The 23,866-nt window shown below is 40.9% G+C and overlaps 1 protein-coding gene across 2 annotated transcripts; it reads right to left on the bottom strand.

Annotated features, from left to right (window-relative positions):
* Positions 1 to 2,051: 2,051 nt before the first annotated feature.
* On the bottom strand, positions 2,052 to 23,482 carry nt5c1aa (5'-nucleotidase, cytosolic IAa). Of its 2 annotated transcripts, XM_030062887.1 has the most exons (7): positions 22,861 to 23,482; positions 18,215 to 18,259; positions 14,195 to 14,362; positions 13,071 to 13,200; positions 7,211 to 7,333; positions 4,818 to 5,002; positions 2,052 to 4,148 (listed from the first exon to the last, which is right to left on the bottom strand). In XM_030062887.1, the coding sequence occupies exons 1-7, from the start codon at positions 23,011 to 23,013 to the stop codon at positions 3,798 to 3,800; spliced, it is 1,155 nt and encodes a 384-aa protein (XP_029918747.1). In that variant the 5' UTR covers positions 23,014 to 23,482; the 3' UTR covers positions 2,052 to 3,797. The 2 variants fall into 2 exon arrangements, with proteins under 2 accessions (XP_029918747.1, XP_029918748.1); XM_030062888.1 differs by lacking the exon at positions 18,215 to 18,259.
* Positions 23,483 to 23,866: the final 384 nt, after the last annotated feature.

Raw genomic sequence — 23,866 nt, forward strand, 5'->3', positions numbered from 1 at the left:
GAGGGGACACGCTGCAGAAGTGATGGGAACATCCCGCCTTCCCCCTGTGTACACCCCTGAAGACAGGAGTGGTGATCTCTGCATTCCTTTCATCCTTTGTTGCTTGTCATTTTTGGTTCATCAGCAGCTTATTCCTTACGTTGATGCAGATAAAAGTGCCAGCTATAAAGCCTACAATGTAAATGTGTCTCTCCAGCAAATCCACCTGCTTCTGTTCATGTTTGCTTTACATAAAAACCTTTCAGCATTTTATCGACTGACCGGGGTGTCTTGTGGATGCGGGAGGTGATGGGATATTATGGTCATTCCTCTCCCCAGGCACTTTCTAAGTCTGGAGCACTGAGCCACTCTCCCTCATTGTTCTCCATTCAAGCTGATGGTTATTGTCTGTTTATGGATGCAGCTGGCAGCCTGCGTGTGTTTATGTGCGTGTGTCATTATGAACTGCGCATCTCTGCCTGCCAAGTGCTGTCTGTGCATGGGCTTTGCAGAGGTCGCCAGCTGGCCATATCTTATCCGTTTGCCCCTGGCCTCCACGTTGCCAGAAACATCAGCTTGCTGCTTCGGAGGTTATAAAACGAAAGAGATTGTCAGCATTTACCAGCAGCGTCGTCCCTGTGGTGTTGTTAACAATGTGGTGCCAGGTAGACCAGGCCCCCGGGTTTTATCACCCATATTCTGCTGGGAGGATCCATTAAATCTTGGGGACGACTGGGAATATTAAGACATTTATCACAGATATGCGCATATGACAGGAGAAGTCAGAGGGCTGATAGTTATTACTGTAAATAATTCCACTGATTCTGGGGAGTGAAAGATAAAAGTAAAGTGGCAGAAAGGGAGGGAAGAAGCAAAAGAATGAAACAGGAAGACAGTTTAGAAAAGAAATCAAGAAAAATTGAGGGGAAAAGAGAAAGGAAGATGGGAATAAGAACACCCTTTTTCTATTGACACGTGTTTTGTTGTGATTGTTCAATCAATGAAATTGTTGGGAAGCATAAAAAAGCAAAAATGCTCTACTATTATTTCCCAGCATCTCTATGTACTTTTCATCTCAGTCAGAAAGTGTGAGTGATGATGAAGATATGCCAATGCTGCCACTACATGGTGGACTGCAGAAGTGCATATCATTGGCTCTCGCAAAGTGGATTTAAGAGGCAACTCATTTCAGTCCAGCAAAAACATGATATTCTTCTCACATCAGATGCAACAGGTGTTTTCTAGCCCACAGTGCATCTGGCTGCAAAGCAAGTCGCCAATTTAAACTTGAATTTGACACGCCACATCTGACGCTAACAGAATTTATTCTTGCTGCCCTGAAGTCCGGGCTGGTCTGGCTGGTCTGGCTGCTTGTCTGTCGAAACTTTATCTTCTGCTCGTTCAGCTGTCATTTTAGGGCAAAAAAAATTCACAGCGTTTGATGATATGTTTGTGGATGGGCAATGAACCTGAATGGACCTGGTGTGCTTGTCACTTTTCTGAGCTTTGAGGCTTTGAAAAGGTAATGAGGAGTGATGAACCACAGCTAAATGTAGGTGGAAGACATCTGAGGACTTGCCAGTGGTGACAGGATTGTGTGAAATGAACTGGCATTTGCAAAAGGCCACGGCAGCCATGGTATTAAGGAAAGCCAAAGGAGGCAAATTAAAATTTTCATATCATTAAAAAAACATAAAGTCTGAGGTTAAATGAGTTTTTGATCACTTTGTTAAACTTCCTAACATGGATCTGTGCCACCTTGCTCTGCCTTGCCTGTATCCTCTCATTAACCTTGACATACAGCAGAGGGCAGTACTGCACAGCTAATTGAATAATAGAACCCTGACACACACTCTTTCTGAATGCAGTGTTACTGTAATATTTATTTCATCACATTCTACTGTGACAGATGTGTTTGTGCATTGTTAGCTCAGACGATAATAAGCAATAGCCTTTTTTAAAATTAAATCAAACTGTACAGTATCTAGACTAATCAAAGTTCTCAAAATACGTCAATATGTCTCTGTTGAGTTTGGACAGTGGATTCAATATTGGGTCTATTACAAGTTAAATACATCATATCCTCTCTTTTTATTGAACCAATGACATTAAATGGATGAAATTATGAAATTCTGGTTCCTACTGCCATAGTACAATGAGTTGAAAGTGATAAATCACGCACAGTTTTCCTGGGATATACTGTAACATTTAAAACATTTTGCTAAAACAATGTGAGAATGGCGCTACTCGCCACTTTACATTACAAAATTTATATTCACTGACAACATAAAAACTCAAGTGATGTTGTGGAGCTGCATTTTTCAGCTGCTGGAGCAAAGCAAAGTACTGGATCATCCACTTGTTGCAGATGAAGATATCTATTATACACCAAATTATACCATTTATTGTGATATTTTGTTAGTTTAAAGGACCATTTCGCACATTTTCAGCCCAAACTCAATAATATCATCATGGGACTGGGAGGTATACATGTCATACACACATACTTTCTGTGTCTCAGCCCAGCAACCAAGCCGTGAATTCCCGCGTGCAAAAAAATTATAACATATTTACTTGTTATGTCTTAATTTTTTAATATATAATTTAGCAAATCTTAAAATCATTTATGGTGAAAGAGGTATGCAATGTACGATGTAGTATTTTCAGTAGGGACAGCTACATACAGTTTATTCATTTTTCTCTGATTATAATGTACTTTTTTTTTTTTTTTTTTTTTTTTTTTTGCATAATTGCACTGTGGGAACTTACAGTTCTCATATAATGCAGGCTATTCCAGCACAAAATTATTCTTTAATGATTCAAAGACCCACAACACAAAGCACAGGCACTTTCCATCCCTCACCACTGCCATGTGTATTAACGTGAAAGTCCACCAGAGTAACTTTTGAGAAATAACCTACAGCACTTCAGTGTAATTACCAAACCTAAGGCACTAACTGAAATGTATGGCATCCTGTATTTGCTTTGGACTAATACAACTGACTAAACAGTGAACAAAATAACATTTCTAAGTTTAGTAATATGAAGTACATACAGTGGCAGACAAATTATTTTACATTCTTGTAAAATCAAACTCTTTAAAGTGATCGACACATCAGATGTTCAAATGTTGACTGACGTGCTACAGTACACCATGATATAGCTGTTTTCTTCATCTCCCTGCATTATGCTTATGGCTCATCGATTGATGATATACAGTGAAGAATAGAGGACCGCACTCTTCAGGGGGAGCGGAGTCTCTGCTTTACTTAACACAGTAGTCTTGTAAGTGTCAATGAGTCAAGCCATTCAGCTGATACCTCATGAAAAGCAAGCATTCACAGATGTCTTCTGTCAGAATAAAGACATGCAGTAGAGAGAGAAATGGAGTCAGGTTACCATTGCAAACAAATGCCTTTGAAAATCCCATACAGAGCAAGATTTGATAGTGAGCCCATGCACTGAGAGCCTTTTTCTGTAGAGTCAAGCTTTGATTTGAGAAACACTTGGCATCCAGATGGTCTCAGGTTGCAGACCTGTATATAACCTCTATCCAGACCTCTATCTAATGCCTGACGTCATAGCTTGGAGCTATGGCAGCTTACATTGTGATAAACAAACTGACAAGAAAGATTGCTACATTATGGAAATGATGCATTCCCATAAACTTTACAGTACAAGTTCTTCATCATTCCATGCAGTCCAAAGCTCCTCATACCTCTCTCCCTCTTTAGATCTGTTTCTTCATCTCATCCCTCTATGATTACCAGTTCAGGCCCAATGTCTGTGGCACTGGCACCCAGAGTCCTACTGCGTTCCTATGCATTAGTGCTCTTTTTGCAGGGTTGTTTCTGAGCAATGCCGTAGGGGACATGGGCAGCGACAGTGCCCATCTCTGCTGCTCCCTCCACATGAAACATCTGGTCATCAAAGTAGATGTGGGGCCTGATCTTCTCCAGCATGGGGCCCTTTGGTGCCCCGGCCAGGAAGAGGGCCTCGTCAATCTCCAAGCCCCAGGCCCTCAGCGTCTTGAGCGCCCTGATGCCAGAGCTGGCTGCACTGCGGGCCGTTACCAAGTAGGTCCGGATGGGACAGTCCAGTCGGTGGCCCTTGGCGTAAAACTTTTTCTGGAGCTTCCCCAGCGCCTCCAGGAAGCCCTTCAGAGGACCCTGCAAGAGAGGAGGAGGAGGAGAGGTTATGATAGGACAAGACAAAAGAGAAGGTATGTGAGGGTATAACTGGATCTCAGTTTGTAGCTGGAGTGTGTAGATAGCCCACTGCGACATTTTCAAAACGACAGGCAATCCAACAGACCAATACATTAGATGATGGGTTGAATCCCTCTTTTTTTAAAGATTATTTTTGGGCATTTCTTCTTTGCTAGACAGACACAGCGGAGAGAGACAGGAGGGACAGGGCAGAGAGAGGGGATGACACACAGCAATGGTTATGGTTGGGTGAGGGCTTTCCCAGCTGACGTATCAAGGCTGTTTTAGTAAATGGGCAACAGGCACAGCATGTTTTCTATCCAATCACAGAGCTTGTGGGCGTCCCTTGCAAAGGACTGCAGTGGGGTTCACAATAATGCCAATCATCTACATGTGACTGAGGTTACATGGTGTTGGTCTAATGCTAGTGCCAGTTTTCACAGCATGCTCCTCAGGACGGGACATGAAATCACCCAACACCAAATGAATTACGACCTCTATTAAAGTGTCTCTATTAAAGTAAACAATCTTGCCCAATGTTATAAAATACATAAAGCCTCTTTTTGCTCTGGATACAAGTATGTAAAAGAACGAGAATGTGTAGACAGACTTCCAGGGAACGCTACATACATGATCGAGTAGTGTGTCCTCGTGTTCCCGCTCATGTTCAAAGAACTTGTCCAGGCCGTGAGCTTTGAAGATGCGCTCCGACTCATCAGAGAAGAGGACGGCGTCACCATCAAACGCCACCCTGAGCTGCGACTCTGACACCTCCGTCAGCTTCTCTGGCATGAACATGGTGGCGGCTGCGATGCCTGAACACAAAGAGACAAAGCTACATCACACATATCTGCTGCAGCAGTCAAACAAATCATGATGCGAGTCAAAATAATACCTTAGTTACAGGCAGATGAAGATTTATTTACCTTAAGATGGTGGATGAACAAACCCCAAAGGGAACTAAAAGATAAGCAATAGTACTTTGATCCTTGCAGACAAACATATAAGAAATGTTCTCATCTAACATGGCAGCTGGATCAAATAGAGACATTTCTTTATATATTCACTTCATTTGATATCTTTCTTATTTTAAGAGCCTAGTTATTTTACATCAGGGTCAGATTAAGTAGCAACTATTTTTGTGTTAAAGAGTTATACACTGCAAAAAGTCAAACTCTTACCAAGATTATTTGCCTTATTTCAAGTAAAAATGTCTTATTTCTAGTCAAAATATCTCATTACACTTAAAAATAAGACATGATCAGCTCAGAAATTACTTGTCTCTAGACAGTTATCACTTGTTTCAAGTAGACTTTCACTTGAAACAAGTGAAAATTGTCTAAAGACAAGTAATTTCTGTGCTGATCATGTCTTATTTTAAGTGTAGTAAGATATTTTGACTAGAAATAAGACATTTTACTTGAAATAAGACATAATCTTGGTAAGATTTTGACTTTTTGCAGTGTAGAGCAAACTAGAAATGCTTTCAATAAAGTTATTACTGTTATAAAAAAAAAAAAAAAAAAAAAGGTTTGAAACAGAGCCAGGTAATGTAATTGACGTGCAGTATTTAGAAATGGCTAAGCCGCTAATTAAAACCTTTCAAGTAAAATGTCAGGGGCACGATCTCCCCTTCCTCCTGTGTGTGTGAGTGCACTTCCTGTTGAGTCATTGCATAAGTGACATTAAGCTTGTATGTCACATGAAAAATGTCTTTGAAGTCACCTCTACATTCATTCACCGCACCAGTTAATTTTACCTCACCACTCAACTCGCACGCGCGCAAACACACACACACACACACACACACACACACACACAAACCCACTCCAGCATTTGCGTACAAATGCTGAAACATGCCACGCTAAGGCCAAATCCCATTTTAGAATTAGTTTGACAACTGTTTTGAATCCACTCTAATCCATCTTGTTGTACCTCCTTGTGGAACAAAGTGGCTCCGCAGGATTTTGCATTTGTTTTGGTTGCACGCCTGTCTGGTCTTGGTCTGGTCGTCTAAAGTGTATGCTCTTTTTTGACAGCGATGATGTTGCACTGAACAAATTTAAACCGCCAGAAATCTCATGAACATCACTTTCCTTGCATCTTGTCATACTGTACATCGTGATAATGTCATATATTAATGTCTTTCACTCTCTCTGCTTTCAGAGATCGTGGTCCAAGTTCATAAATATTGATGGAAACATTCTGAACCAGAGAAAATGTCATGTGAATTCCTGAATGGGATGTTACTACTCCCTTCAGTGTTGGCTTTGATATCTAATCATGCAGAGAATCTCTTCAAGAAAATACACAAGGAGAAAGTGATGAGTATGCTGATTTATGGTAATTTCATTTCAGCCGGGGAGCTGGAGAAGATGTCAATCTCTGCTATTCGTTATTATGCAAATAGAAGACATTCAGAATGTATATTGTGTGCTCCACGATACAAGTGTGTGTGTGTGTGTGTGTGTGTATGTGTGTGCAGCGATAAGTAGCATTTTCGGAAGTAGGTTTTTTTTTTTTTTTTTTTTTTTTTGTGTGGTAGTTTCTTACTTCTTTGCCATTTTTAGGCATTGGTATCTACTGCATCCAGCAACTGTTTGGGCCATAAAAGGTATAGCAGGCTATGAAAATGGTTTTCATATTTTCGAAAAAATTATTTACCCATTTAAATGGCACAGTTGTATCAGTCATATGTTACAAAACCAGCTAAGAGTCCTTGTTTGCCAAAAATATCATATCTGCTGCTGCTCCCCTCCGTGGGTTTAGGTTCAGACTGAGTGAAAATGCATCAGTCATGGACATTACAGCCAAAAGCTGCTTTCTTAATGCTGTTTGCTCGTCTTCCTATGATGACAGCAGACAAAGCTATTTGGTTTGGATTGCAGTTTTGTCTGTATTATTTAACTACTTTTTGAAGTTACTTTAGTAAATAAATCCAAGATACTGTAGCTTTGCCAGTACTAAGTGTGTATGTGTAAGTGTGTGTGCAAATATGTATCGCAGGCACCTTTCATGCTCACCTTCAGCCAGCGCCTCCCTGACCTTCTCGGCGTCGGCAGACAGGTAGAGGTTGGTGTGCCAGGCCTTCAGGTAGCCAATAGGACTGCTTCCCCCCGTCATGCAAAACCTCTCAATGAACAGATCTGAGGGACAAAAGGAACGACCAAGCAAAACAAATCAGTGTTTTTAGCCTCCAAAGGCTGCAACATGATCCCTGTAATGAACACCAGCACACTGTATTTTGATTCAAATTATGATGTATTTCATTAGAAAAGGTGACATTACACTGAAATAAAATGTAAATTAAGGTTTTATGTTGGAGTTGGAAAAGTTTTTGGTCAGTGTAATTATGTAATATATGATGGCACTGCAGCCTGAGCCCACCACAACCTGCCAAAAATATCATATCTGCTGCTGCTCCCCTCCATGGTGGCAGAATCAAGTGCACTGTAATATTGCATTTATTTGTTTTTGTCTTCAAACAACATGAACACTGGCCAGCATTAACTGACACCAAAGAATAATAAAAACTTGTGCAACATAAAAAATGCTTATAAATTCTTTAAAAATACATATATATTTACTATTTATGAAGCACATTTGAATTTTTATTTCTTTGCGGCATTTCGTTTCCCCCTCAAATCCAGCTTGACATTTGCATGGGAACATAACCGCAGAGTGAAACACAAATCAGCACTTGAATCACCTCCTACGCTCTCCTTTGAAAACACTTTTCTTTAAGGAACCTAGGAAGATAATCGGGCAAATGTTGCGTCATTGTGGCTGGGAGTCGGTGGTGGACGGAGAGGAGAAACGAAGCAGTGCCAGGATAAAGTTAGGAGCACTTCAGACAGGGAGAGGGTCCAAGAAAGGGGTTATTTTGAGGGGTGAAGAGGAGGTGGAGGATGGGGGAGGGCTGTGTAGACGAGAAGGAGGGGGAACTAAGACCGGTGGGAAAGTGTCTGTTTGCATTTTGGCTGAGGGAGGCTCTTTCAATGCGCTGCTCTGACCTGATGTAAAGAGCAGTTAGTTGGACTATGTGGAGAATGGAAGCAGACTGGTAGTACGTAATGAGAGACATGACTGCATCCTAAGATGAGCTGATACTTATAAAGAGAGGGGCTGTGTTAGAGAGTGAGGAGGGCTAAACTAATGGCCTTGGACAACGCATAATCAAAATAATGGATAGAGTGCATGTGGAGGAGGGAGCGACGAAGTGATTGAATGAGTCTGAGTGAGGGTGAAGGTGACAGTCGAATGAAAATGAGGGATAACAGGAAGACTGATAGAGAAACGGTGAGCAAAACAGAACAGCAGCAGAGATGGATGAGCAACTGCAGTAAAGTGGGACTGCAAGGTTGAGGCATTTGTTAAAAGTGGCACTGTGCGAGATTTTTATGTAAAAGCAGATCCATCTACAGGCCAAATCAGGATGTGAGGCTCTAACTGAGAGGAACAACCCTTTTAAATTGAAATGCCACAGATTTGCCCTGTCTGCCCAAAGTAAATCCTGCTGTTGACTATTGTCGCTGGTGGGAAATCTTTCTGGTGCACAAAAAAATGATGAATCACACTCAAACCATGTGATATAAAACTATCAAATTTGACCGATATTGATTCAATAATCATTTCATGGAAGCCTTTGCATTTGCCATTCTAAAGATACAGAAACTCAAACTTGATCAAAAGAAAATCCAAACAAAACAATAGTAGTCATAGTACCACCCATGCTGTTTGGTTGTTAGATGATGGGTATTGCACTTGAGAAACACCACAACAAAAACCACCTAGGAAAAAAAAACATGTCACATTGCTTGTGAAAAACAGCAGAAGGAAACAGAAATTGGTCTCCTTAACATTTGATATTTTTGCCTCTTTTGTCTGTATAAAGCATCGCAGACTGGCTGGGTGTGTACACACAAAAATGCTGTGTGTAGTTTACTGAGATCAAATTAACACCCGTTACTGAAGTAAAAAAATTCGAACAGTTGCCTCTCGATGTCACTTGGCAAATTGTGAAGTTGCAGCATTGAAGGGAAAGAACTAATAACACATTCACACTGTGAGGTACTGGTGAGCAGTCTAAACAACAGTAGTCCATTCACTGGAGATGTCTCTGCCTCTACGATTTAGTTTCACCAACAATAGTTCTGCCTGGCAAATGCAGAATGGATATGAAATTGATTACAGCCATTCAAAGCCTCCCACAACTTTTATATGACAGACTGCAGGAATAAACATCCATGCATCCATCACTGAGATCAATTGAAACATTTTTCTCTCTGTTTATTTTCAGTATCCTGTATGCTCCTTTATTAAGTGATGACATATGAGCAATAATACTCTACAAAATTATGTATTTATTATCATCTATTAATATTCTGCATAGCTTATTTTTAATGGTCACAGCTTTGTAGGCCCTCAACATAACTCACCACCCGCAGTCATTCGGAATAGACTGACCTATCAGCCAAGTTGCCTGCAGTGTGAACAAGCAGTGAAACACACTGAGACAAAGACAGCGGCAGTCAGACAAATATACAGGCTGACGGCAAGCAGACGGACATGACGACGGAAACTTAAATAGACGGAGGGGAAAAAGTTGCTTTCTGAAGCCCTTGAGAGGTCTATCTATCATTCTGAGAGCTGCCCTCGATAGATTTCCTCAGCGGTTTATTTTGCTTTGTGCTCTGCCTGTGCTGAGTTTGACCTCGCACTTCGCTGCCCCTCATCATTTCAAACCTCAAGAGCCGTCGTTCCCTTTCAGACGGTGCCGGAGCGTGGGAGTCACACAGGGGGAGATGTCCTCCCCATTGATGTTTTTGTGTCTTTTTTGGTCTCCATTGATGTTGTCTTATCATCTATCATTATATGACTTATTTATTTACCCATGCAGAGGATCTAAAGCATGGTAATATGGAAAGGACACTTGGAACTCAGCAGGGCTTAGCAGACGCTGCTTTCACATCAAAGGACGACTACAGTGGATCAGTTTATAATTTCTCTCACAGCACTTTCTAAGATGAACGCTGCATGGGCTAGGTGTGTTCCCATATCAAAATATTGAATATATGCGCCAATATGCATGAATGGCACCACATGAATTGTCAATGGCCTGTGAACCAATATCATCCAGCCAAAGTCCTGTGCATGTTTTGGAAATGGAGAAGTTTTAGGGAAGTGACATTATTTTATTACATCCTGGCAGTTTTTTTTTTTTTTTTTTTTTTTTTTTATTACATCTGGCAATACTGGTAGCATTTTATTTGGACTGTTTGATGTTGATAATTAGCTTAATCAACTCTATCAACCTAGCCCTGACCCTAAAATGTACAAACTCTGACACTAAGTTGTGTATTTGCACTGGACAGGTTGATATAAAATTGAGGGGACAGTTGAAATTCTTTTTGAATAGCTGAAAAGTTTTTATAGTGTTATAGTGGGATGCACCCGAATCTGAATCCATAGTCAGCAAGTAACCAATAATGGCTTCCTGCTGAATAAATTACCCTTCCAAAGATTTTTCCAAAAGTTTGGCAAAAAATAATCATACAATAATGCATAATAATACATTTTATTTCCTCAGTCTGAGCTTTCTTGCCAACGATAATGCCACTTGAGCTGTCTTTGACATGCTGCCCTGTAATTTGAAGTAGCGTTAATCCAGAAACTACATCTTTTCCCACCTGGCGGATGGAGATAGACCAAAAGAATAGACGATAACAGTCACAGTGCACAAAAAAATATGAATAATATATCTTTTGATTCACAGAATACATTGTTGTTAGAGTGGGTTTCTTAAACCTATCTAGGTTTAATAAGCAGGAATTTCATCTTTATTTGTGGTTAATATCCAGTGATTAAGGACATAATAAATTACTTCCAGTTTAAGCCATGCCCACTTATTTGCTGAATTCGAATCCAAATTATTTTGACCCAAAACAAATACAAATACAAATACAACTTGTGGTGCCTCCGTACACCGCTAGTGTTTCATTTCCCCCTAGCTGTTATGCAGGACAGTAGTGATGCTGTCTTTCTCTCGTTGTTACTTAGTGCTGGAGTGGTGGATAGCACCACTACTACTCAAGTTTTCAAAATGGGTGAACTATCCCTTTAACTTCCCGGACTGATAGGCTGTGAAACTCAACTGATACAAGGCTGATACCTAGCTGAGTATTAACACTGGACAGTCCAGATAAAGCATCACCACAGTACTAATGGGACTCATTTTCGACTCGAATTCAGGCTGGGAGTGCCTCATTGCCCCGATCATCCAGTGTCGTGTCTGAACAAGGACTGGAATTCTATACCTCATCCAAACAGCAGCTGTGTTCAAGATACTGCCACAGTCTAAGAATATGATGACTGATGGATTTGTACATGAATTTGTCTCCAAAATAAAGTGACAATACTGAGACTAATTGGTACCCATATCCAGTTTCAAATTCTCTCTCTCTCCCTCTCTCTCTCTTTCTCACTATGTTCTGTTATTACTGTGTTATCCACCCAATGCCACCCATGAAGACCCAGTACTAGCTTTCGCTGCAGGAATACTGTTGGATAAACTCAATCTTTGACTTCAGAGAAGCTATGTTTCCTTTTGCTTGTTGCTCTGGTTCTCCAAGTCACAGTAGGGTTTCGTGTGTTTGGCCTCTCATAGAGAGATCCACCAGAGAGATCTGACATGGAACCATCTGGAAACCTTGGTGTTGCTTTGGCTACTCTGCTCGGACTTGTTTTTGTTCGGCCTAACTTTAAGCCTCTTGACTTATTCTAGCGTCCCACAGGATGCAATCTCGAGCTCGACCCGTCCAGCAGATCTGTTTGAGCATTCTGAAAACATCCCAGGGGCTTAACAGGAAGTGGCTTGCCTGTGAAGATGTCATCACAAGGTCAACGAAAGTTCCCTGGGAAGGATTTTGTGAATCAGCTGTTCATACACTTTGTTGTTTGTACCACAGCAGAACCTACGTCAGTTGCAGTGTACTGATCCGACAGGAACCATTGCTTTCCATTGAAGCCATCTTCACAAGTCATTCACCATGGAGTCTTCATGCTGCTCTCGGCAAGAGCTTCGAGCGTTACAAGCATACCTGTCCTATCAGTTTAAATGTTTGCAACAGGTGAGCATGTCTCAACTGACTAATGGAGTCGCTGAAGGATAATGAGATTTGTCCAAATGAAATGCATATATCCTTTATGGTGGGAAATCTTCTACAAGTACAAGAAGTGACAACTGAAACGTATGAATGAAATTCAAAACTTTCCTCTAAACGGTAGTGAGAACAATTGACACTCCAGTGATGAACACGCTTATTGTTTTTGCCATCACCACTCCAGCCCCACCAGCCACAAGAAGATGAAATTTAGGTCCAAGGAACGTGCAATCTACTGATGTCACACCATATAATTTCTAGGTGATGAAGTCTTTCAAACTTTCAAAAGTAGAAGCCGTTTTCTCTTGCTGCCACTTACTGCCAAAGTGGAAAGCTGACTGCTGCAGCTTTGAAACGACTAACGACTAACATAATTGAAATATGTCAAGAGCAAATTTGCTTGTTTCCAAAGTATTGATTCAAGATACAGAGGAATGGTCTTACTTATTTCAAGATTACTCTCTCTTGGTTGCAAAAAAATTCAAAGATTCGAAATAAGATAAATTATTTTGTAATTTGTCTCACCATACTGGCGGATTTCTCCACTTGAGTTAAGAAAAATAACATTTTAAGGCTCAAAAGCAGAATTAATGACTTGTTGAGAGGGATATTTTACAGTGGTCTAATTAGGACTGTTTGGGCCATATGGAAATTGAGACAATGGCCTAAATTCATGAATGTGTGCACATGATGCTGTCAACATGATGCTTGTAGAACTCACTGTGATGGTTGATGGTGTTGATGAGTCGGATCCCCACATGGGCGTGGTTGTACGTCACCAGAACGATATCAAACAGTTCCTCACTCTGTGGGTACATCTCCCTGAGGCGAGAGTTCACCGTCTCTAGAGCCTGTTGGCATACAACAAGGGAGTGTGAACAGTCAGTTCAGGTGAAGTCAGCTGTCCACACAAAGATGACATGTGAGAACATCCGGTATGCATGTCAGCACGGTGGGAGCCACATATTTGCTCAGCCATGTGACATTTCATTAAGTACTGGATATCAACCAAGACAGTATTGTCCACCTCTCATACGATGGATATGATGCAATTTGTTTGAGTACTTTGAGCCGCATGAAATCTAATTCAACGTGTTGAATGGATTACACACAAGGATGTGTAGATTGGTATTATTGTTGTCCTCAACAACCGGGGATGAGACTAGGGACTGGGCCCTGTCTGTCATGTATGATTTCTGAGCATCGGTCGGCCTGTTTTGGTTGAAACTTGACGTAATGATAGATTTTAACATTGGAGTCTGGCATTTTCAGTGTACACCTGATTGGCTCACTACAGCGCCACCACCAGGCCAACAATGCCTTAAGCTTGATGCTCAATATCTCTATACTGCTGAGTCAAATTTGACAAACCCTTGGGAAGAGATGTTTTTTTCATTTATATCGAACATCTATACCGTAGCCTTCCATAGCGCCACCAACAGCCCAAAAAGTCGCCCAGTTCAACTGTTTGGGACCTCATGACCACTGTTGACTTATTGTTTTTAGAATGATGTTGTAGTTTTAGAGATTTTTTTTTCCACATTGCCTGGGAGAGACACTGAATACTATTTTGATTTTCTTTCTTTTCTTTTTTTTTTAACACAAAAATGTTCAAACTGAAGAGTGCAGAAACTGATGACCAACTTCAATCCAAAAATACTGGCATCAGCTTTTACAAACCTATATCAAACTCTAATGTCAACAATGTGTCACTGAGATAAACTTCAGATGTGAACCTGTCCAAAGAGCTGGATTTTTAAATTTTGGACATCTGAAAGCGTACGTTTATGTACAGGCGTGAGCATACAGATCATCAGACGTGTTTATACATTGCGTGTCCTTGACCTTAACAAAGGGGAAAGCAGGTCCAGGGGCAAAGGGCTCGTTCTCATGTTCAACTTGGTATTGTAGATACTCCTCCACCCCTTTCTGCTCAAACACCTTCTGCTCGCGCTCTGTTCGGAACAGGACCCGAGAGGAAACAGCAATGGTCACCGCATTCTCCGGCTTGGGCTGCAGACAAGGAGGGAGGAGGAAAGAGAAAGAGAATAATATGAGGGAGAAGAAAGGAAAAGCGCGAGGTTGAGTGGAAAATACAGAGGATAGAGAAGGGACAGGTGTTGCAGAAATGGGAGACGTCAGTCCATCTGTCAACAACCTCAGTCAAACGAGGACACCGTTTGGAAAATGCCCAGTGCGCACAGTCAGTCACTAGCTGGTGTGCAAATAACAACAGATGCAGCCGTATGAATGTGAAACTCCAAGTGCACTGGACAACCACGATTCATTAATATTAAAAAGCTTACTTTTGCCGTAAACTAGTTTAGTGTGAGAATGAGTTATTATCATGACTTATTCAGTTTGTTACTCCTCAAAAAATATACATGAATTTCATTTCTGTCAGATCCCTTTTTCCAGAAAGACTTGATTCTAAGGTACTGCTAAATAGTTAGTAATTTATATTGTTTAATTCATGTAAAATATCCCACATATAAATGACAAAAGACTTTCTCTGAATTACCAGCCAACATATTTGGTGTCATTATCTGGAAGTTGGAAAGTATACTTAAAACATTTAAATTTGTAGATTATACATACAGCATTACACACAATTATTTCATAGGATACAGAACAAACTGCAATGGTACATATGAAATCATATTAACCACAGTTTGAAATCAAGACAGTCAAGGTGCCATCAGGGAAAGCACAGCACAACTCCGACACAGTGATGTTGGAGGGGAAAACAGAAAGCTACACAGGACAGTCAGGGGCCTGCCATTCTTTAGATGTTTCCTTTTTACTGTGTGTGTGCTGTGCAGGTGAAACATCTTTACTAGGACTTGCTAGGGCAACATCATAAAAAGCCATTTTAGAACTTCAGAGAAAATGATCGCCAGAGTGCATGCTCGGCTACATGCAAAAACATTTTAACACATGCCAGCTCAGTTCATGCAAGTGATTGTTGAACATTTGAATCACGGTCATGCTCACTATCTGTTGCCATGGCATATCATCATCATGGAACCACAGCAGATTAATGGGGATCTATCATTAGCAGAGTGGTGTCACTTCGAATCATGGGAAATGCATGAGTCAATGAGAGAGTATGCCTGCAGGTCCACAATACCACCCATTTCCCAAATTGTCTATCGCATTTTATTGGCACCCATATGAGAAAATGACGACATGACTTTCACAACACTCTATTATGTCTTTTATTTTTGAAGCTATGAATGTGTAGGACCTATAAAGCTAAATATTTACCCCAATTGCCCACCAATTCTGATTGAGTCACCAAAAGTGCAGATGACAAAAGAATTCATTGTTTATTGCCAACTGGTTCCACCCTTGAAATCTGCCAAATTACATAATGATTTATGGTTCTGATAATGATAGTTTCCCCAAAATGTTAAAGTCCAATAAGGTACAAACCACAAGGGTACAAGTAAGTACCCAATATCAAGGGTACACAAGCTGTGCCTTAGAGGGTGCTGCCCCAGTGACTAGCCATTGTACTCCTAAAGGTACAATTATGTGCTCAATGTCATGAGAGTGGCTTTTTTGGTCGTGAAAATGAATTGCTTTCTATTGTGGAAAATTGACAATGGACCTTGCCTTTCTACTTCTTTTTCAATACCTCTGAGTGAGTGTACATATTATGTAAGTCACTGCTGTCTGGCTGTTGATGTGTGAAATAGACAGGGACATGCAATCCCAGAGCCATGCTGACATGATGATTTTGATGAGGGGGTATAGGTGGGGGGGTTAACTTTGCCTGCAAATGTGCAATTGCATGCCTAGTACTTACCCTTAAAGGTTTTCCCCCCATGGAGTCAAATGTACTATTCAAAATGGCACGGTGGCGCCGTGAGTGCTCATGTTACCTAATGTGTGTGTTTATACTCGAGGTTTGGGGGTTGGAGTGTGTGTGGGGAGGGGGTGGCATTCCTGCCAGGGCAGCCAGCATTAATGCCCCATATCGAGCAGCTGAAAAAAAGTGACGGCTGGGTGATGAGGGGGGCAGGGGGAGGTGCAGATGGGCAGCATGGGTCGAGGGTCTAATTTAAAGCACAGTGGGAAAGGCGGCAGCATAACTGACTCTGTGTGTATGTGTGTGTATGAGAGTGCAAGTATGCATAAAGGCCTGTGGCTCCTTCTATATGCGTGCACCTGCATGTGTATGAATTTAGATATGGTCTTTCAAAGAGGGGCCTTGGATTATAATATGCACAGCATTTATCAAAACAGTTTCAAGTAATAACAATCTCTATAAATAGAGAAAAGGAGGACTACAGCCCAAAATAATTACACGTGCCAATCAATCAGTGTGTGTCTCGGTCCATTATGTGTGCTCTGTGTGTTTGCGCACATGCATATTTGTCCAGCAGGCCTAATGGCTGTGCTGCATCCTGGTAAATAGGCCACAGGCTGACTTTAGCTCGGTGCCATTGTCAGTTTGGCCCTGTTCCCTCATAATGCCTCTCTGCCCACTGACATCTCACCTACTTACCTATAAACACACACAGGGGGTGTGCGTGCATCGTCACATGTGACGCAGGACTAATCCTCTCCCATATCAAAGTCAGAAAATTGTTTTGTTCAGAAAATCATTCAAGTAGAACCCAAGTTTAACAAGAAGATCCCAATTAATGTTAAGAGAGATGGAGCAGTTCACACACACGAACTTAAACAAAATGGGAGTGACATTGTTTATTGCTTATCAGTTGTTATTATGATTATTCTGACCTTGCATTACCTCTGTGGCAGGGTATGAAATCCCCCTGTCCTGTCAGTAAAGCCCTAATTTGAATTGTTTGCTGTTATATATCTATATATATATCCATATCTATATTTTTATATATCTATAGAGATAGATAAATAGATATAGATATAAATATATAGATGTATGTCAGAACAGACTCCCCAAAGCAATCTGGGAGTGGAGAACCTGCATAAGGCAAAATGGTTAACAAATGCACAGCACTTCCATCCTACCGGTGGGTTCTGCCTCCATGCGGCTTTGACTACAAACACAGGCATGTACAGCCGTGGTGTTTGTACCCCACACTGATAAGACGAGCTGTATTTTGTCACCAGAAAGAGAGAAAGAGAGAACCTCCTCAGGGTGAAAAAAGAAAACAGAAATGTATGTACAGTAAGTCCAAAAGTGCAAGAATAGGCTGAAGATAACGCTGGACAGAGAAAAGCATTTGCAAAAATAAGCAAAATCTATAACTTTGCCGTCTTTTGCTCATAACATGGCAATGTGAATCTAACAGAATGAGATGATGACAACAAAATGTTGCCGCTGTTGGATGAAAACCTCACAACCTCGGAGATGCCAGCTTGTTAGGAGCTAAGTAGAGCTGCCTCATTTCCAGCTTTTCAACAATGCATTTTTGTGCTTTAACTAACAATTGCTTTTCAAGGGGATTTACAGGGATTAAAGAATTTTCTCATCCCACTGGAGGACCAAAATCCTTCAGCTGAGGGTAGAACAGAAAATCACCAAAACCGAAGTTGCAAGGTTTTCACATACATCAACAGCTGCAGCTTAGTTGTCATCAGAGCATTGTCATGTTGTAGTAATCAACGCAGCTCCAACGATTCATTCTATAAAACGTTTACAAAGTTACAAAGTTTGCATTCATCTGTGAGCGCAGGATCTACAGCCATGACACCACACGTCATGATGCATTGAGTCAAAGGGCTGGTTAGTACGGTGGGCGTGTCCAGGATCATGCAGACACATCAGACAGCTGTCACAGAGGAGGTTAATAGAAGACGAAAGGGCAGAGGTGATAATCGTAACCACGGAAACAACATCTGACCCCACCACAAGGGATGATGTGACATACTTACGAAGAACACTCCTCCCTCCACCTTCCGGGCTCGTCTCCCTGTCACCTTGGCAAAATGACAGGTCATATTTGTTTTTATTCATCTGATCATCATGAGAGCATTCTTGTTACAATTGAACCTCATTTACACTCTATCCAGTTTGCTCATGATAAAACAGGCAAAAGAAAAAAATACATCTTTTATACAGATTTGTTCTGGTATTGAGTCTTAGTATGTGTATGATATCAATCTAATATTTCTAAGGTCAAGTGAAAAATTCAGTCAAAAGGGTGAGGTAATTTGGGATTGTTTTCAATCATTTTTGTGACGCAAGACAATTGGTTCATGAAAATTCAAGTAGAGAAAATCATTTCACCCCATCAGTATAATTTTTCACTGTAAGAAAAATAAAATTATAAGACAGAATTTGAGGAGAAATGATATTAGATCATTTTTGCAGTGCTCGATACACAAATCAAGGATCTTTAACCTTCCATTTGCAAACACACAACCTGAAGAAAGACAGTGGATAGACAGTTGTGTATAGCTCATGGCTTTTGTGTAAAGGTTAGCTGAAAATATCTCTGTGGCAGGATGGAAGACAGAGCGGGTTACAGAGGAGCACTTTGCTCTTTCTGAACGCTGCTCAGAGCTGTGTGAGACCTTTGCTGCAGCTTATCCATATGAGTCAGTTTACTCTATGAATGACAGATCACACAGTGTGCAGTTAATCCCGGTCCAGGCGTATACTTCTCTGCTGTGATCTGATACAGGTAGTGTTAACAGCCTGCCCTCTGTCTGGGCATCAGCCTGTCAAACCCATCAGAATTCATTTTTCTCTGCACAGTAACACAAAGTGACTGCTATGACCTCCTGCTTGTTGATTTGTACAATGTAAAAGACAAATAAATGTGACTACATACATTACTGATCATGATTTGTCATACTATCAGTTAGGTACAACCAACACACTGTGACTGAATAGCATCAGTATAGCACTGATTGGTATAATGATAAAGTGTAAAAATTCAGGAAATTGTTGATATCTATTTTGAAAGGTGGTATTTCACCCTCTTAACGAAATTAATTATTATTTTTTTAATATTTCATTTTTTATGGGATTTTTTTTACACATTTTTATAGTAATTTGGTGCAAAGCTCCTTGTAATTTAATTTAACTATATATTTATAATAATTATAAATATTTTTCTTTTTTTCTTTCTTTTTTTTTTTTTTTTTTTTTACCTTTTTTAACCATTTTTTTCTAATTTTCCAGTCATGTTTTACAATTTTTTTTTCTTGCACAAATTTTCTGGTCATTTTCTGGTAACATTTTGCTAATTTTTGGGTAATTTTTGGATCATTTCTGCTAATTTATTCATCACTTTTTCCCCTATGTTTTTGAAAGAACTCAAGTGAAGCAATTCATGTTTTTTTAAAGGCTTTCTTTGTGTGATATGACACTATTTAAAAATCAGTGCAAAAAAAAAGAAAAGAAATATGACATATTTGAAGCATACCACATATTTAAGAAAATAAATACTCATTTTTAGATATTCTGATGCTGTTTTTTGGCCTAAAAAAGTCACTGATCACTCCCTTAACCCTTGAATTCACCATCAACAGCTACTTCCCTATTCGGCAGGGAATAGACTGCACAATAATCCTGCTGGAGCTCTGCCGGCCTGACAGCACGGGTTCCTGTGTGAGCCAGGAGTCATCAGTTATTTACATTTCTGAGGGTGTGAAACATCCCTTCCATTCACCCGGGAATAAAAGGAAGAGAGATGGGACAGTTCTCCAAACATCAGACAGAGAAAGGACGGACAGAGAGAGGTGAGAGAGAGGGAGGAGGAAGTGACGAGGAGGGGCTGGTGGGGGTGTATATTTATAGATAAGTACAAGGCCAGTTGTGATGCAGTCTGTTCGGTCCTTAGCAGGCCCGTTGGCTGTTTCTAGACACAAATAGAACAATCTTCTATCATTGAAAGCAGTCAAAGAAAAAAATAAAGGCTAAATAACAATAAACATACACTGTGGCATGAAAATCATTTGCTGTACTGTTTCATTAGATTCTCTAAAACCTATATCACACACCTTCTCCCTGATTAATTTTACATAAATAATGTTCCCAGGGAGTAATAAGCAAAGTGCCATTACTTTTGGAGCAACAAGTGATAAGAAATGCATAGACCTTTTTCACAGCAACCATTTTTTGTATGAACATTTTTTCCCAGAAAATAAAATCTCAGGTGAAATGAGTGAATGGGAAATAAGTGGAATTATCTCACTGATATTTTTCTCCCTTCTTTCTAGAAAAAGCAAGATTTTTAAAACGGAATAAAATATAATTGATAAGATGTGGATTGTTTTTGTAGTGTGCCAGTTACCTCACCATAAGCATGGCCACTCTTCATAAAAAGTCCCACTCTTCATAAAACAAACAAACAAAAAAGCAGAAAAAAATGGAGACATGAATAGCAGGGTAAACACAGGTGTTATGAATCACATCTTTATATTAATAAATGTCATTAGTAATGCGTGTGGCTGCAGTGAAAAGGGTCTATTCCTTTACTGAGCGAGGAAGCCTTTACCTGTCACACGCATGATCAGATGACGCAGCACAAACAAAGGCACTATCATTGTTCCCATGCCATCTGCTTTCTTTGGTAAGCAGTTGTGCATACGTGGACTGGGTATCTGGGAAATAATACACCAGGCAAGATGCATCACGGGATGACTTTGTTCGCTTGTCTTGTTAGATTGGAATATAATGCGCCTTCTAGGATTTCAGTATAACTGCACCATGACAGGATCATTCACTTTGAATGGACTTCAGAGTATACCGCCGCTTCCTCTGGCACCGCTGCATATTTATACCAAGATTAGACTCTTGGAGGAGAGATGAAAACCCCTTAATCTTTGCTTACCGACCTCTTTATTTGCAAAGTACAGGTTCCATGACATAAATCCATAGTATATGCTGCAATAAGTTGTTTAAAATCGATGAAAGTAGGACGTTAATGAAAAAAGATAAAGTATTAAAATTACAATTCACCAGCTGGAGGTCATTTTTGTTTACCACATCACATTATACATCATCATAATATCAAGAGACATTCTTTTGGATTAAGGCACTATAATCTGTTACCGTGTAATCCATTATTTAGAATTAATAACCCCATGTGCACTAATATTATCACTATCTTATAAATCGGAAGTTGATATGAGTACATGTGAGCACGTGGGCACACAAACACACACGCAAACGCTCAAGTGCACCGAGTTGCAGGCTAAAGTGGGCTGCTGTGTTCGCATTCTGTCCACCAGTGTCGTATTTTTTATTGCAGTAACTTAATGCGGTAATGTTTTGATCGATGGTTAAGCGGTGTCTTAGCAGTCTGAAAATACACCACGCCAGCCGCACTAATCCTCAGGCGGGAAAGAGAGATTATTCAGCTTTTAACTACTTTAACTTTAGCTTCCCTCATCCTTGATGCTGTGCTCACTCTTCTTCCATGTCCTCAACCTGCGATTTTTTTTCTGTTTCTGTCTCTGTTTACTGTAGTTCTTGCACTACTTTCTCACATGTGCTGCTTTCCTTTCTTTTTCTGTCACCAATCCAGCACCTCCTCCCATCTTTCTCTGGAAATCCTGCCCTGTCCTGTACAGTATGTCGCTGTCCTGCAATGCTATTAACGGCACTAAGCCCTGCCAGTGTGTTTGTGTCATGATAGGCAGCTCAGATTCAAGTCAACCTGTTTGCAGAATGGAGTTTCATTTGAAATGGCTCCGGGCAGAGCGGCGCTAGAGGTGGGACAAATGGTGATGCCAAAACTGCCAGTTTGTTTGTGTTAGACTGCACACCAATATGTGTGTGAAAATGTCAGGAGAGCAGGTTAAACTTCTTTGGCTCCACTGACCCAACCAGAGAGATTATTTCTCTCTCCAGAGCAGCTCTGCAAGGTGCAAGGTCTTCACTTGCATGTTTGTCATTAAAACTTGGGTTGGGTGAGGGGTGTAATGTAACTCTCACAAACACACACACACACCATCAGTTGACCTTTCCGGGCCCCTGAGCTACACTTTCAGCTGCACGTGGGTCATGTAAACATCTGACTCCAGACAATAATGCGGTGAGACAAGGGAGAGGGCCGGCCAGATAGGAAGAACAGGGAGAACAGAGGGGAAACTGAAAGTCGGGGACACTTGGGAGACTTTGTGCTTTGTCACATAAAATCAGACAAAAGAAGATATTTTCATTGTGCGCCTCTGATGTCTCATAGTCTAAATGGTGTTTCAGAAGCTTTTCCACCTCCACAAAAACAAAATACAAAGGGAAACACATTGAACTTTGGTATAAAATATTCATATTTTAATTCAATTCAATTATATTAGTATGTAGGGGTGGACATAAGATTCTAGTTTGACCTTTGTGTTCTTCACATTCACATCTCACAAAGTTAAAAAAGCACTCCAGTATCTTTTATAGGTTTTTCTTATACTTTGGAATAGTTTTTCACCAGTACTTCTGCCTCTGCTTGAGCAGCAGCTTCTAGCACTGGCCTTCAAACCCTACCACATCAGCTGAACCCTAATACACACAGGCAGAAATGAGAATTGTGCAGATGCAGTGACACAGGGAGTAGTGGACAGTCCCGACTTACTGATTTTGGCTTGGTGGTGAGGCCCAGGTGGTCCTGGTCAAACTCTTTCTCCTCCCATGGTCCCCTGCTCTCTCCGTTGGACGACGGGGTAACTTTGAGCTCGTTGACCTGTCCGCTCATCACCTGCACAGGATCCACGCTCATCTTCACCATAGAGAATCCACCTTGCTGTACTCCCAAAGGGTGCCTTCTGCTCGCCACACCGTCCCGCCTGCTGGCTCTGTGTATGCTGTGGACACACGGACTTCTACTCAGGAGAGTGAGCAAGTGATCAAAATGTCCTGCCACAGTCCATAGCCTTCATCAAGATGTCAACAAGATGGCTTTACTACAGGAGTTTGTTGGCCTGAGACGCAGCCGGAGTGTGAAGAGCTAAAAGCGTTCACTCTTCTGTATCCTTTTTCCTCAAGAGGATTATTGCTTAATTGAATCCGAGCAGCCCTCCACACAACATGAGACAAGCAGGCTGGTACACACTCACTCAGTGACACCTTCCTGCAACCATTCTGCTATGTTTTATCCTTCAGCCAGCTTCTTTCCGTTAGGCTTGCATGCCACAGATTCACACAAAACACTCACACACACACAGATGCAGTCCTTTGTGAGTGTGTTGCAACCTACAATCCACCAATTGTCTCTCTCTGTCTCTCTCTCTCTCTTTCTCTATCTGCTTGCTGTCCCCACACATTCCCTCTCTCGCTCTCCTCTCCTTCTCTGTCCCATTCAGTCCCTCTCTCACTGCTCCCTGCCTCATCCCTCTCTCTCCTCCCCCTGACCAATCACAGCCTTGCTTCCTTATTCAGAGGCCCCCCTCCTTCCTGTTGACCAGAGGCTCATGGGACATTCAGCCACACAGTGACTACACAGCAAAAAAAAAAAAAAAAAAAAAAAAAAACACCCATCTTAGGAAGTCATTTAATTATAATCATCAACATCAAAAGGCTGTTATAAGTTCAGTGCAAGTTCAAGAAACTGAGGATAGATTGATAAATAAAGAGAAAAAAAT

The sequence above is a fragment of the Myripristis murdjan genome, chromosome 11 (assembly GCF_902150065.1).
Source record: "Myripristis murdjan chromosome 11, fMyrMur1.1, whole genome shotgun sequence".
Classification (NCBI taxonomy): Eukaryota; Metazoa; Chordata; class Actinopteri; order Holocentriformes; family Holocentridae; genus Myripristis; species Myripristis murdjan.

Coding starts and splice junctions, on each gene's coding strand:
- nt5c1aa (XM_030062887.1), bottom strand. CDS start 23,013: ATGGTGAAGATGAGCGTGGATCCTGTGCAGGTGATGAGCGGACAGGTC. Junction 7,334..13,070: donor CAACACCATCAACCATCACA/GTGAGTTCTACA, acceptor TTTGTCCCTCAG/ATCTGTTCATTGAGAGGTTT. Junction 4,149..4,817: donor AGGACACACTACTCGATCAT/GTATGTAGCGTT, acceptor CCTCTCTTGCAG/GGTCCTCTGAAGGGCTTCCT.